Source organism: Vulpes lagopus, chromosome 2, assembly GCF_018345385.1.
Source record: "Vulpes lagopus strain Blue_001 chromosome 2, ASM1834538v1, whole genome shotgun sequence".
Taxonomy (NCBI): Eukaryota; Metazoa; Chordata; class Mammalia; order Carnivora; family Canidae; genus Vulpes; species Vulpes lagopus.
Genome location: NC_054825.1, coordinates 116,043,668 through 116,056,667, shown reverse-complemented (window position 1 = coordinate 116,056,667; position 13,000 = coordinate 116,043,668). Strand labels below are relative to the sequence as shown.

At 35.2% G+C, this 13,000-nt stretch overlaps 1 protein-coding gene across 7 annotated transcripts in view; it reads left to right on the top strand.

Moving 5' to 3' along the window:
* MCM9 (minichromosome maintenance 9 homologous recombination repair factor) overlaps positions 1-13,000 on the top strand; it is a 95,891-nt gene that overhangs the window by 58,859 nt on the left and 24,032 nt on the right. For 3 of the 7 annotated variants that reach the window (XR_005985933.1, XM_041742785.1, XM_041742789.1), the window contains exon 8: positions 349-523. The exons of 2 other annotated variants lie outside the window; for them this stretch is intronic. Coding sequence is in view for 2 of the 5 variants with exons in the window: in XM_041742785.1 (XP_041598719.1) it covers positions 349-523 (175 nt within the window). In the remaining 3 variants the exon portion in view is untranslated. Of the gene's footprint in view, positions 1-348; positions 524-13,000 lie in introns of those variants that run through there. 2 more of the 7 variants (XR_005985934.1, XM_041742786.1) reach the window with 2 other exon arrangements.

The window sequence follows — 13,000 nt, the reverse complement described above, 5'->3', positions numbered from 1 at the left end:
TTTTCAGTTATATACATTATGAAATCCTCACCATGATCAATCTACTTACCATCTGTTACCATTTAAAGTTATTGCAATATTATTGACTATATCCTCTATACTATACTTTACATCCCTGTGACTCATTTATAAGTTTGTCCCTCTTAATTCCTTTCACTTATTTTGCCCATCCTCCCATTCCTCCTCTCCTTGGGAACCACCCATTCTTTGTCTGATGTAATTCATTCTTGACAGATTACAAATAAAGGCAATTGACTCTTTTTTGTTTAAAATGTAGGTACTGTCCGCTCATAGGTATAAGACATGGTTTTGAAAATAAAAGTTAATATAGCTTGCTTGTTTCCTTAGGTCTGACGGTAACTGCTGTGAAAGACTCAGGAGAATGGAATTTGGAGGCTGGGGCATTAGTACTTGCAGATGCGGGCCTTTGCTGTATCGATGAGTTTAACAGCCTCAAAGAACATGACAGAACCAGTATCCATGAGGCAATGGAGCAACAAACTATAAGTGTTGCTAAGGCTGGGTAAGAGTTTCTTTAAAGTCTATGGGAATAATGAGATTAGTTAATATGTGATTATGGAAAAATGTGAACCTTATTGCACTGCAAGGTATATTTGGTCTTATCAGGGGTTATCAGGTGCACTCATCAAGACACACATTAGCATCCCCACAGAGGTGTATGAGGAAGTAAAAGTGAATTGTGGGGCAGTGAAAGGAAAAACTAAAGTATAAATGTAAGTTGACTTAATTCGTGAAGGGAACTTATGAAGAGCTTTCATGCAAGATCCAACTTATTCTCTCATTATAATGTATATCTGCTATGGGCATATTATTAGTATGTTAGGAATTTTTAAAGATTCAAAAAGAAATAACATAATTTCTGCTTTCAGTGGCATTCTCCTTATCTACCCTAATAGAAGGTTGATCACGGGATGTGGAAAACTAAACCATAAACTATATTAGCTAAAATGAAATGCCTGTTTTTTTTTGTTTTTTGTTTTTGTTTTTGTTTTTTTTTTTTGAAATGCCTGTTTTTGACTCAAAGATGTTTAGGCATTGAGGTATGTGAGTCACTTGCAACATATGACCACTGAGGAGGAAAAATAGGGATGTCAGATAGAAATCCATTCACCCAGTACCTGACGTGGTTATGAGAAACTTACCTGGCTACAAAGGCTGACCACCAAATAGGCTGCCGGGTCATCCAAACAAAGGACAGAGCTAGAACTACCTCAGCCCTCTGCTACTATTATAGGTATGAGGCCAGCTGATGAGGTAGATGGGGCTGCCAGCAGAGTCTTTGAACAGTAGTGGGTATTAAAAGGGATGCTGGTGTATATAGATTCCAGGAGATCTAATTATATGTGCTTGGAAAGACAAAAGAGGTGAGGTAAAGAGGATAGAGCCTGTAGAAAAAGAAGAAAAAGCTAGGTAGAACAATTACCAGAACTATTCATTTCATTCAATATTCATTGACTCAGTGTATATTCATTAAGAGCCTGATGTATGCCAGGCACTGTGCTAGACACTGAGAAGTACGAAGACGAATATAGCACTATTCTTGAGGTGTTTGCTATTTTGTTGGGCAAGATAGACAAAAAGAGCACCATAGCAATAGGTTCATAATAAAAGTGTTATGAGAACATACTTTAAAATAATTATTGCTTCTAAAATCTTTATCAGGGGAAATTAGAGGTATAGTTTCCTAAATATCTTCAAGGCTACTTTCTCTTTTCATTTCTTCATTTAATTAGCACCTTTGCTGATTGGTAGACTTTGTGGTTTATTTTGATGTGCCTTTTCCAGAGAAAATCTGGGATGTTTTGAAATATTCTTAAATAAATTAACCCTCACATCAGGGAAAAATGGGACAAATTCTATTAATCTATTTGAGATAGAGAAAAAATAGCAATATTATATGATGGGCTACAGAATAAATTTTTTAGAGTGAAAATATTTGATTAACCACTCCTAATACCTTACTCTCTGCTAGGTGTGAATTAGTATGAATCTTTTTGCTATCCATAAATATGTCATAAGTTCCAAAAAAAAATGTTCTGTAGCTGAATAGTTCACTTATGGCACCTATAGGTTAGACAATCTTGTCCTAACTCTAACTACTTTATGCACTGGAACCATGATTTTCACACTATGATGAGGGACCAGTTTTGTTGTCTTTTTCAATCCATCACAAAACAATATTTTTATAAAATACAATAAAAATTAATTATTTTAGAAAATGAAATAAAAAAGCAAAGACATACAAAACATAAGCCTAAGTTCTTCTTCCATTTCCAGGGTGTGGAAAACTGTAAGAGCAGATCACTCCCATCCTAATAAGAAAAATCCAATAGCCCCCAAAAGCATAATTTTCTTTGAACGTATCAGACAGCTAACAGCTGAGTTTATAAGGAAATCAAGGAAACTTAATTCTAAAGTTTGAGAAGCCCATCTGAGGAGAATGAGGCACACAAACTGTTCACCTTTGAATAGAGCGTTAGAAGAAGTGGCTGCCATAGAAGCAAATAAGAAAAAACAACTAAAATAGTTTAAATTCCTTGATGTCTAATCATGGGCTAGCTTTAGTTTGGAATAACTGGGAGCTCCAAACCCAACAGCAACTCCTTCTCCACAGGTCTCCAACCATGACCTCTTGTGGGAAGGGTAGAAAGGCCTACAGCTTTCTAGCCCATCCCATCCAAAAGCAGGCTCACAGACCCTGCCTCACACTAGGAGACCAAAAGCCGAATCTGGCCCCCAAGTAAGCCTAACACCTAGTAACAAGCAGTCCATCACTGGGGAAGGTACAGGAATATGGAAAGAGACTAGAGACTTCCACTGTGGTGCACGTGTGCAGTGACTGCTGAAAGCTAAAGTAGAGTAGAAATACTGAGAATGATCTTCCAGTACTGGGTTATAACTTGCGCAAAGTAATGGCAGCTCAACAGTGAAAGAATTTGAAATCTTTGGTCCATTGAGGGCAAAGTTAACAACAATACCAAAATGTAGATCAACTATCATGACCTCATAGATACAAAAACTGAAGGTAGACTGTAAGAAATTAAAGATGTAAACTCTAGAACAACCACTAGAAAATAAAAGACACATAACTAATAAACCAGTGGTAGAGATAAAATGAAATCATAAAAAATAACACAAAAAGATGCAATAAGAGAACCAAAGAGAACAAAGAATAGATGGGACAAATAGAATATAATTAGCAAGATGGTAGACCCAAATTCAGCCTTATCAATTATTATATTAATTATCTTATAAACAATTAAAAGGCAGTGATTGTCAGATTGGATAGAAAAGCAAGACCCAACTAAACACTACCTTTGAGAAACTGACTTTAAATTCAAATGGATAGGGGCACTTGGGTGGCTCAGTAGTTGAGTCTGCCTTTGGCTCAGGGCATGATTCCAAGCTCCTGGAATTGAGTCCCATATCAGGCTCCGTGCACAGAGCCTGCTTCTCCCTCTGTCTATGTCTCCGCCTCTCTCTTTGTGTCTCTCATGAATAAATGAATAAAGATTTGAAAAAAAAATTTTCAAACACATAGATAAGTTAAAGGGACGGGAAAAAAATATTCCATGGAAACACCAAAACGTGACCAAGATATTACAAGAAAATAAAACTACAGAATGATATCCTGCATGAACAATAAGACATGAAAATTTCTTTCTTTCTTTTTTTTTTTTTTTAAGTAGCTCCAAGCCCAATGGGGGGCTTGAACTCACAGCCCTGAGATCAAGAGTCACGTTCTGACTCTTGACTCTTGACGACTGAGCCAGCCAGGTGCCCCATGACATGAGAATTTTTAATAATACTTGAGTAACTAAGTCCAGCAGTGTATTAAAAGGACTATACATTATAACCAAGTGGAGATCATCCAGGAATGCAAAGTTGGTATAATACCCAATAATGATAAAAATTTTCTGCAAACAGCAAGAGAAGTTCATCTGCCTGTTTAAATGTCATCTATGGAAAACCTAAAAGAAACATTTCATACCTTATGATGAAGTGAAATGTTTTCCATTTAAGATTGGGAGCAAGTTAAGGATGTCCAGTCTTCCTACTTCTAGTCAGTATTTAGTGAAAGTCCTAGTCAGTTTAGTAATGTAAGAAAAAGAAATAAAAGACATTCAGTTTGGAAAGAAAGAAGCTAAAACTGTCAATATGACATGATTGTCTCCATACAAGATCTCAAAGAATCAATGAAAAGGTATTAGAACTAATAAATGAGTTTTTAAAAATCATAGGATGCAAGGTTATATAAAAATGTTTATTTCTGTATGCTGCAATGAATAATTAGAAACTGAAGTAAAACATACCATTTACAATAGTATCCACAAATATGAAACCTATATTTTTACAATGAAAACTTCAGAACGTTGGTGAAAGAAATTAAAGAAGACCTAAGTAAATGGGTATATATACCAAGTTTCACTTACCAGAAGACAATATTGTTAAAATATCTGTTTTCTTCAAAGTGATATGTAGAATCCATGCAATTTCAATTAAAATCCCAGCAAGCTTTTTGCATAAATCAACAAGCTAATTTTAAATTTTATATGGAAAACCACAGGATCTAGCATAGCCAAAACAATTTTGAAAAAGAACAAATCTGGAGGACTTTATTTCAAGATTTACAATAAAGCTTCAGTAACCAAGCTAGTGTAGCATTGGTGTAAAGATAGACATAGAACAATGGAAGAGACTATAGGTCCAAAAATAGGTATAAAGTTAGTTGGTTTTGAAGAACAATACCAAGACAATTCAATAGAAAAAGGATAGTCGTTTTTAAAAAATGGTGCTAGAACACCTGGATATTCATTTACAAAAAATGACTTGTACATAAATGCTTATAGCAGCTTTATTCATAGTCACTCAAGATTGAAAATAACCCAGAAATCGATCAATTGGTGAATGGATAAGCAGTTTGATGAATTTATACAGTAGAATACTACTAGAAAGATAAAAACTATTGGTACATGCAATAGCATTGAATCTGAAAAGCACTGCTATGTAAAGTGACAGATGCCAGGCACAAATGACTACTTAGTTTATGATTCCCCTATATGAAATTCTAGAAAAGGCAAAATTATAAGAGAAATCAGATCAATGGTTGCAAAGGATAAGGCATTAGGAGAAGAGATTGCAGAGAGGCACCTAAAAAAGTTGGATTTTACTATATGTAAATTATATCACGATAATCCTTAATTTAAAAAATATGTAAATATGTGTTTTTAATTTTTATTTTTTCCATGTATTTTATTTTTAGATTCATGAGACACAGAGAGAGAGAGAGAGAGACAGAGAGAGAGAGACAGAGACAGAGACAGAGACACAGGCAGAGGGAGAAACAGGCCCCATGCAGGGAGCCTGATGTGGGACTCAATCCTGGGTTTCCAGGATCATGCCCTGGGCCGAAGGCAGGTGCCAAACCACTGAGCCACCCAGGGATCCCCCTTATTTTTAGATTCAGCAGGCATGAAATCACTTTGTTAAATTGCTATTGAAATTTCTAAATTCTTACTTTTTCTGTATGTATCTCTTCCCTAATTCAGGCTAGCAGTATATAGAATAAGTATAAGTTTATGGCCCACACTTTGACTGCTGGTGATGGACTTGGATAGTAAACTACCACATAAGTATACATGAAGGAAATGGGAAGGAACAACAGTGCCAGGGGAGATGATACATTTATGATCAGTAAAACCCTTTTTTAAAATTGTAGTGACATCTTCTAAAGGAAATAATTTTAATGAATAATTTTCAAATTGGATTTCTTTGCCTGTTGGGAAGGGAGACAATTTACAGCCAGAAGACATGTGCTACTCATTCTCAATCAGCTTTAAATTACTTCTTCTTTAAACCATTTGTCAAATATACACGTACAAAAAGGAGTTTTGCACGAAAAGCACTTTGAATGCTTTGATCTTAAGAACTTTTCTGAAAGGCTTACTTTTTTAACCATTGTACCACAATAGGCATTGACATTATGGTTATTATTGTGGTAAATATTTGTATGATTATCTTTTCAAGATAAAATTCATCAAATCTTTCTCTTTTGTCTTGGCTACTATCCAGACTTTAATACCTCTTTGAACTGTGGTATGGATCAGACTAGATATTTTAGCCTTTCAGCTTCTTTACACTTATGTAAGAATTTTTACTTTTTGAAGCTTTTTGGCATATCTATTTCATTTACAGATAACTGTAATTTACCATATTCCAGGAATTATAGCATCTTTGTTCTCATCTAGTTATTATCATTACACTAGTTTTTATTCATCCAGGTGTGGATGTTGGTGGCATTCTGATTTGTTCCACACCCTATATAACTGTTTCTGGATTCACAAAGACATTTATACTATTTAATTTTTATCATGTATTTTAAGACATAGTTTGTAAATGTTGCATAACTGTATTATGTAATAATTTCCAATGGTTTTTAAATTTTCTCCATCTTAAAAGAGTTTGTTGAGCAATTTAGTGAAGATATTTTTTAATTACCTTGTACTAACAGAGCTTAGGTTCCTATGGTCTCTGAACTTACTGAACAGCCAATTCCCAGGGGAAACAGGGCCACCGCATGTGCATGAGCTTTTAGTAGTGGCTGCTTTGGCTTCTGAACATAATGTTTCTAATATATGCTGGCTTGAACATGTGTTCCAACCAGACTTAACATTTTTACACTGTTCAAAAATTTAAAATTGTATTTAAAAGCAGATTAGGCATATACCTTGGATTCGAATCTCTTCTACCTTGAGCTATTAGGCTCCATTTTTTCCAGGCAGAGGATATGACCTGAAACAACAACACTCGGGAAGGCCAGATGTCATTATCTAAGAGACCAAACACCCTTCTGGAATTATTTCCTTCTCTTGCAAATTCTTGGCAAAAGTCCTTAAAACTGCCACTATCACTACTCAGTAACAACAAATATCCAACAATAACAAAAGCAGTGAATGTCCATTCATTTAAAATAAAGCAAAAGTATGGTGCACCTGGGTGGCTCAATCCATTAAGCGTCTAACTCCTGGTTTCAGCTCAGGTCATGATCTCAGGGTTGTGAAATCGAGCCCCACATCCGGTTTCACACTAAGTGCAGAGTCTGCTTGAGATTCTTTCCCTCTTCCTCTCCCTCCTCCTCCCCTGCTCGCGCTCTCTCTCTAAAATAAATAAAATCTTTAAAAAAATAAATCAAAACTAAATTGTTAATATTCTTTTTGAAAAATCATTTGGTTATGGTGGAAAGAGCATGATAAGCTTTGGGGTCAGTAAAACAGCCAGTAGTTCTAGTCTCTGTTACTACTTTCTCGTCTTATGTGACATAATTACCAACTCTGGGCCTCAGTTTAGTCCTCTGTGAAAGGAAAATAACAATATCCTTCTTCCAGGGATAATCTCAGTTTAGGGTTGATAGATGTCAATATCCTGGCTCCATGCCTACCATATGGTAAAATTCACATAACTTGAAACTTACCATCTTAACCATTTTTAAGCATATAGTTAAGCAGTAATAAATACATTTAAATTGTTGTGCAACTATATATGTACGTTTTAAAATATATATGTACTTTTTAAAAAAACGTTTTCTAGCCAATCCTTAGGTTAGAGTGAGAAGATACACTCTCCAAAATTACTTTATTTCATATGTATATGAAAGTTTACAGAACTCCTTGTATTTCTGAACTCCATTGAATCTGCAAAATAGTTTCAGAATTAGTACACCAACACTGTTGCAGTAACAACAACCACACAAAAAACACTAGGTAATATTCAAGCCTTCTTTGCAGATTTTCTTGTGCTTAGAGTATATTCCACTAAAGTCATATTTGATCAGAGTATATTTTCAAAGTTAATTTGAATTGTTTTCTTTGTGTGATCATGTTATTGACTTGATATACAGTTGGAAAATAGAGTTTTAAATTTACGCTTGTGTCCACTTTTAGAGTTTGTTTTTTTCAACCTTTTTAAAATTTTATTTTCTGAATTTGTAAAACATGTTTCAAAAGTCAAAACTATATAAATAAATATACCAAAGGTATCACACTCCTATACCTACCTCATCCATTCTATTTTTTCCTGTCCTTTACAGATACCGTTTTCGTTGGTTTCTTTTATATTTCTTTTTTTGGAAAAAATAAGCCAAAGTACTTGGGGAGGGGGGTTGAGTGTGCATATGTTTGCATCTATTCTCTTATGCAAAAGATATTATATATATTCTCTTTGGTACTGCTTCAATAATTAGTATATGTAGTATTTTCATTCTCATCTTTTCATACGTTTTTTAGAAATACTGCAGTTTGGGTTTGTATATCCCCCTTTCTCGCAAGAGGATGCTTTGAAGAGTTTTTTAATGTTCAAGTAGAAGAACCTTTTTCAATTTACGTGTTCTGATGTTATTAATTTCTAGTTTTATGGCATTGTGGCCAGAAAAGGTCTGTACCTTAGGAACTTCATGAGGTGTTTTTGTTTTTGTTTTGTTTTGCTTTTTTATGGCCTAATATAAGGACAGTTTCATGACTGGCCTGTGTATGCTTGAGAAATTATATTTTCTATAATCAATGTAATATACACACATGTACAGTATGCCTTATAAATGATGTTGGTTAGGTCCCCTATATCTTTATTTACTTTTTGTTTGTTTGACATGTCTCAGGCTCAGAATGGTGTTTTAGTCTCTTATTGTGTCTCTTCCGGGTTCTCTTTGCATCTCTCATAGCCTCTGCTTTATGAAGATAGTTGCTGTGGTTTTGGCATTTGTACTTCTCTGTCTTTATGCTTTTGGTCTGAATGTTGCCTTGCCTGGTATCAAAATCACAACTCCTAGGATGCCTGGGTGGCTCAGTGGTTGGGCGTCTACCTTTGGCTCGGGGCATGATCCTGGGGTTCCAGGATCGAGTTCCTCATCGGGCTCCCTGCATGGAGCCTGCTTCTCCCTCTGCCTACATCTCTGCCTCGCTTTCTCTCTCATGAATAAATAAATAAAATCTTTAAAAAAAAAAATCACAACTCCTGATTTCATGTTATTGGCATTTGCCTAGTATATCTTTGCTCATTCCTTCATGTTTAACTTTTAGATTTCTTTTTAAATTTTTAAATTATTTTACTTTTGAGGTGCTTTTATTATATCATGGGGATGGGATCTGTGGGCAGAAAAAGCTGCCTCAATTTGTTCTCTTTTAAAGAGCATACAGTTGGTGTTATTTTATTTTGCTTTATGAACGGCCCCAAAACCCTTTTTTTTAATGTATGAATTAAGCACATTTACATTTATTGATATTACATATATGATTGATATTAACTGTTTCATTTTTTAAAAAACTTACTATGTTTCTTTTTCTGTGTTTTTGGCATTTAGGAAAGTTTTGTATTTTTGTTATACATTAGGAGTTGGCAAACTTTTTTTGTAAAGGCCCACATAGTAAGTATTTAAGGCTTTGTGGGTCATACCATCTCTTACAAATACCTCTGTTGATTTGGACAGTACGACTACATTAATGTCTATGATGTAGACAGAACAAAAGTTATAGGCAATATGTAACTGGATGGATTTGGCTGTGTGCCACTAAAACTTTATTTACAAAAAAGGTGAACTGTATTTGACCTGCCACCTAAAGATTGCCAACACCTACTCTAGGATTTACCTTTAAAAAAGACCTTTTGTAATGCCAGCAGCCCCTTTATCCTAGGTTGGGAGCTTTAAATAATACCATTGACTCTATACCCATATGATAACCAATGAGCTTATTCTACTTTCCCTCTACTCCCTTCTCTTTACTATTAAATAAATGATTGTATTATTTATACTTTGACAGGACAGATAACATGTACTCTTCTACTTCTATCCCTTCCTATGTTTTGGTCTTTGATCTAAAATTTAATGTATTCAAGGGCACCTGGATGGCTCAGTTGGTTAAGCGTCTGCTTTTGGCCCAGGTCATGATTCTGGAGTCCCGGGATTGAGCCCCATATCAGGCTCTGCACTCATTGAGGAATCTGCTTCTTCCTCTCTCTTTGCCCTTCCCCCTGTTCCTTTTCTCTCTCTCTGTCTGTCTCTGTCTCAAATAAATAAATAAAAATCTTCAAAAAAATTAAATGTGTTCAGTGTTCACCATAGTCCAGAACATCACTGACACCTCATACTTAAATGAAGTTCATTCTCTTACAGATTCCATGGAGAGGGCTCCTGAGTACTATACTGAGTTTGCGCAGGTTTCAAACTATTTTTCATAGCTTTAATACTTGAAAACAGTTTGGCTGGATATAAAGACCTAGCCTTATACTTTCTTTCCTGTACTCTTGCTATGTGTGTTACTGTTGACAAATACGATGCCATTATGATATCCTTTGCTTTGTAGTGATTTGGTTTTCTTGCCTAAGGTCCAGAAGGATTTTTTCTTTTGTTTTAAATGCAGTATTTTTAGTAGGCTATGTCTCAGATGATTGATTATTCTTGGTCAATTTGTCTAGATGTTAGCAAGCCCTTTGAAAATTTTTTTTGAATTACAGTTATATATATACAGGCTCTGTCCTTTGTTTTTATTTTTCAGAAATTTTAATTACATACAGTTTAGGTCTTCTTTGCTTAGATTCTATAGCAACCAATTTGTGTCTTAGATTTTTTAGCTCTTTTGTATTTTGTTTTTATTCTCTTGGCATTTTTATTCCTCTTCATAGCACCTGCTGTTATATTTCCAGTCTTGTCTCTTTGGCATCTCAGATTTGAATGTTCATTTCTGAAATTATTTTGTCTTCCTCTCTCTTCTCCTTTTCTTCCCTGAGTCATCTCTGGGATCTTTTTTGTACTTTTCTGTTTTGAGTTTTTGAATTTCTGATTTAGAGTGTTTTTTCACATATGCAAATATTTGTTTAAGGATATTAATGTGAGCAGATTATATACAGAGTTCTGCTTTGTGGGTTTTATGGCAGGGTATCAGATAAGGGGCTTTATCACCTGAGGTATTTTGATTCTTACAGTAGTTTTATATGGATGTTACCTGTTATTCCCATCACTTTTAAAATGTCTTATCTTTTCCTAAATCAATAGTAGTTATTCTACTATGGTGATGGTGAGAAGTTTGGATGGTGTACTAGTTTTTAGTTTAGAGTAACCTCAGCTGAGTGCCTATTATTTAACAGGTAGCATTTTTTCTAAGAGTTAAGGTGGTGGTTGATGGGTCTTCTGATTTTGTGTTTCTTATTTGTTTAATAGGATCTTTAAAATCCACTGCTTCTCTCTCCCTTCCCCTGATCACCGAGATTCCAAGGGACTCCTGCTGGTCACCGCCACCTCTGTTCTCAAGAACTTTCAGGTCCTTCTTTCTGTTCCCCAGTAGTTACTGCTCTGATCCACAAGGTCTCAAACCTTTTCTCAATATTTCCCTATTCCTGTGGGACTCTGTCCTTCTAAGGGTGATGTTAGCTGTGTTCTGCCATCATGAGGAACCCATTGGTCTCTTCTCCTTTTCACTTATTCTCCACTGATTTTTCTATTCCATTATGAGCTCTAGATTAGCTTTGCTGGTTTTTAATGTCCATTTGTTGATTTCCATGTAAATTGCAGTTTGCAGTATTCTCCGTCACTCTTATTTTTTAGTTTTGTTTTATGGATTTTTTTGTTCTCCTTGTTTATCTATAAAGTCTCTGGAGGATATGTGGAGAAATTTGGGTATAAGCAGCTACCATCATCTGGAAACCTGGAAATCAACATTTTGTTTTTTAAGTTATCCTTTCTCATTGTTTAACTCCTCATATCAACTTTTGCTGTGTATTTTTTTAAAAGATTTATTTATTTACTTATGAGAGACACAGAGAGAGGCAGAGACACAGGCAGAGGGAGAAGCAGGCTCCCTGCCGGGAGCCAGATGCAGGACTCGATCCTGGATCCTGGGATCACGCCCTTGGCCAAAGGCAGATGCTCAACCACTGAGCCACCCAGGCATCCCTGCTGTGTATTTTAAAAATATTACCCATGTTTTCTTTGAACCATTTCTAGAAAGAGTAATTGGAGAAATAGTTATCTATAATGATTTTAAAGGGTTCAAACATATGGAAATGGAAATGACCTTTTCTGTGTTTAGAATCAATGGCTAGAAAGTTCAGGGAAGCATTTTAGAATTAGCACAAGGAAGACTTCTTAGTGATTAGAGCTGCCTAGAGCCCAAGTAGGCTGCCTATACAGTTGTAGAGACATTCCAGTGTAGACTAGAAAAAATTTGTGTAAGGAATTCAAGCATCTAATGAGTAAATAGCATTTAAGGTGCCACCTGAGATGCTATAAACCTCAGCCATGACAAATGAATTCAGCTGCTAGCTGGTTTATTGCAGAATATGTACTTATATAAAATACAGTGTCAAATTATATCATGAAATACTGAACATGATCTATGCTAGACATGGAATGAGTTCAGGAAACGGCATCAAGAGATCCACCTTTCTTTAGTGACCACAATAATGCATCGGGTATTGAAAGAATTATGATAATGAAGAGGAAGAGTCTCAGAGCTCGTCTGGCTGGGCTGAGGTTTTGGCTCTACTACCTACTAGCTAATTACGGCATTTTACTACTGCCTTGGCTTTCTCATTGCTAAGATATGAGAATTACTACATTTTATAGGGCTACTGTGAAAATTAAATGAGTTAATCCATATAAAGTGCTTCTGATATAACCTGACATATAATAAATGCTAGTTAAGCATTATTGTTATAGGTGTACAATTCGTTTTAGAAACCTTTGAGGCCAAATACATGTTGAAATTCAGATTTGTTTTCATTTTAAGAAAGTAACTCAATGCATATGTCCTATATTATGAAACCTACTAGCAATACTGCAGACGGCACCCTGTAATCAAACATTTTAATCCTATTGTGGTGAAATTTATGAAACTTCACACTAAATGGAATAAAGACACATAAATTTAGGTCAGATTTTCCTGCCAAATTAACTCTGAACAGCTTGCTTTTCCAGAACTTTTTGGATTTTGAA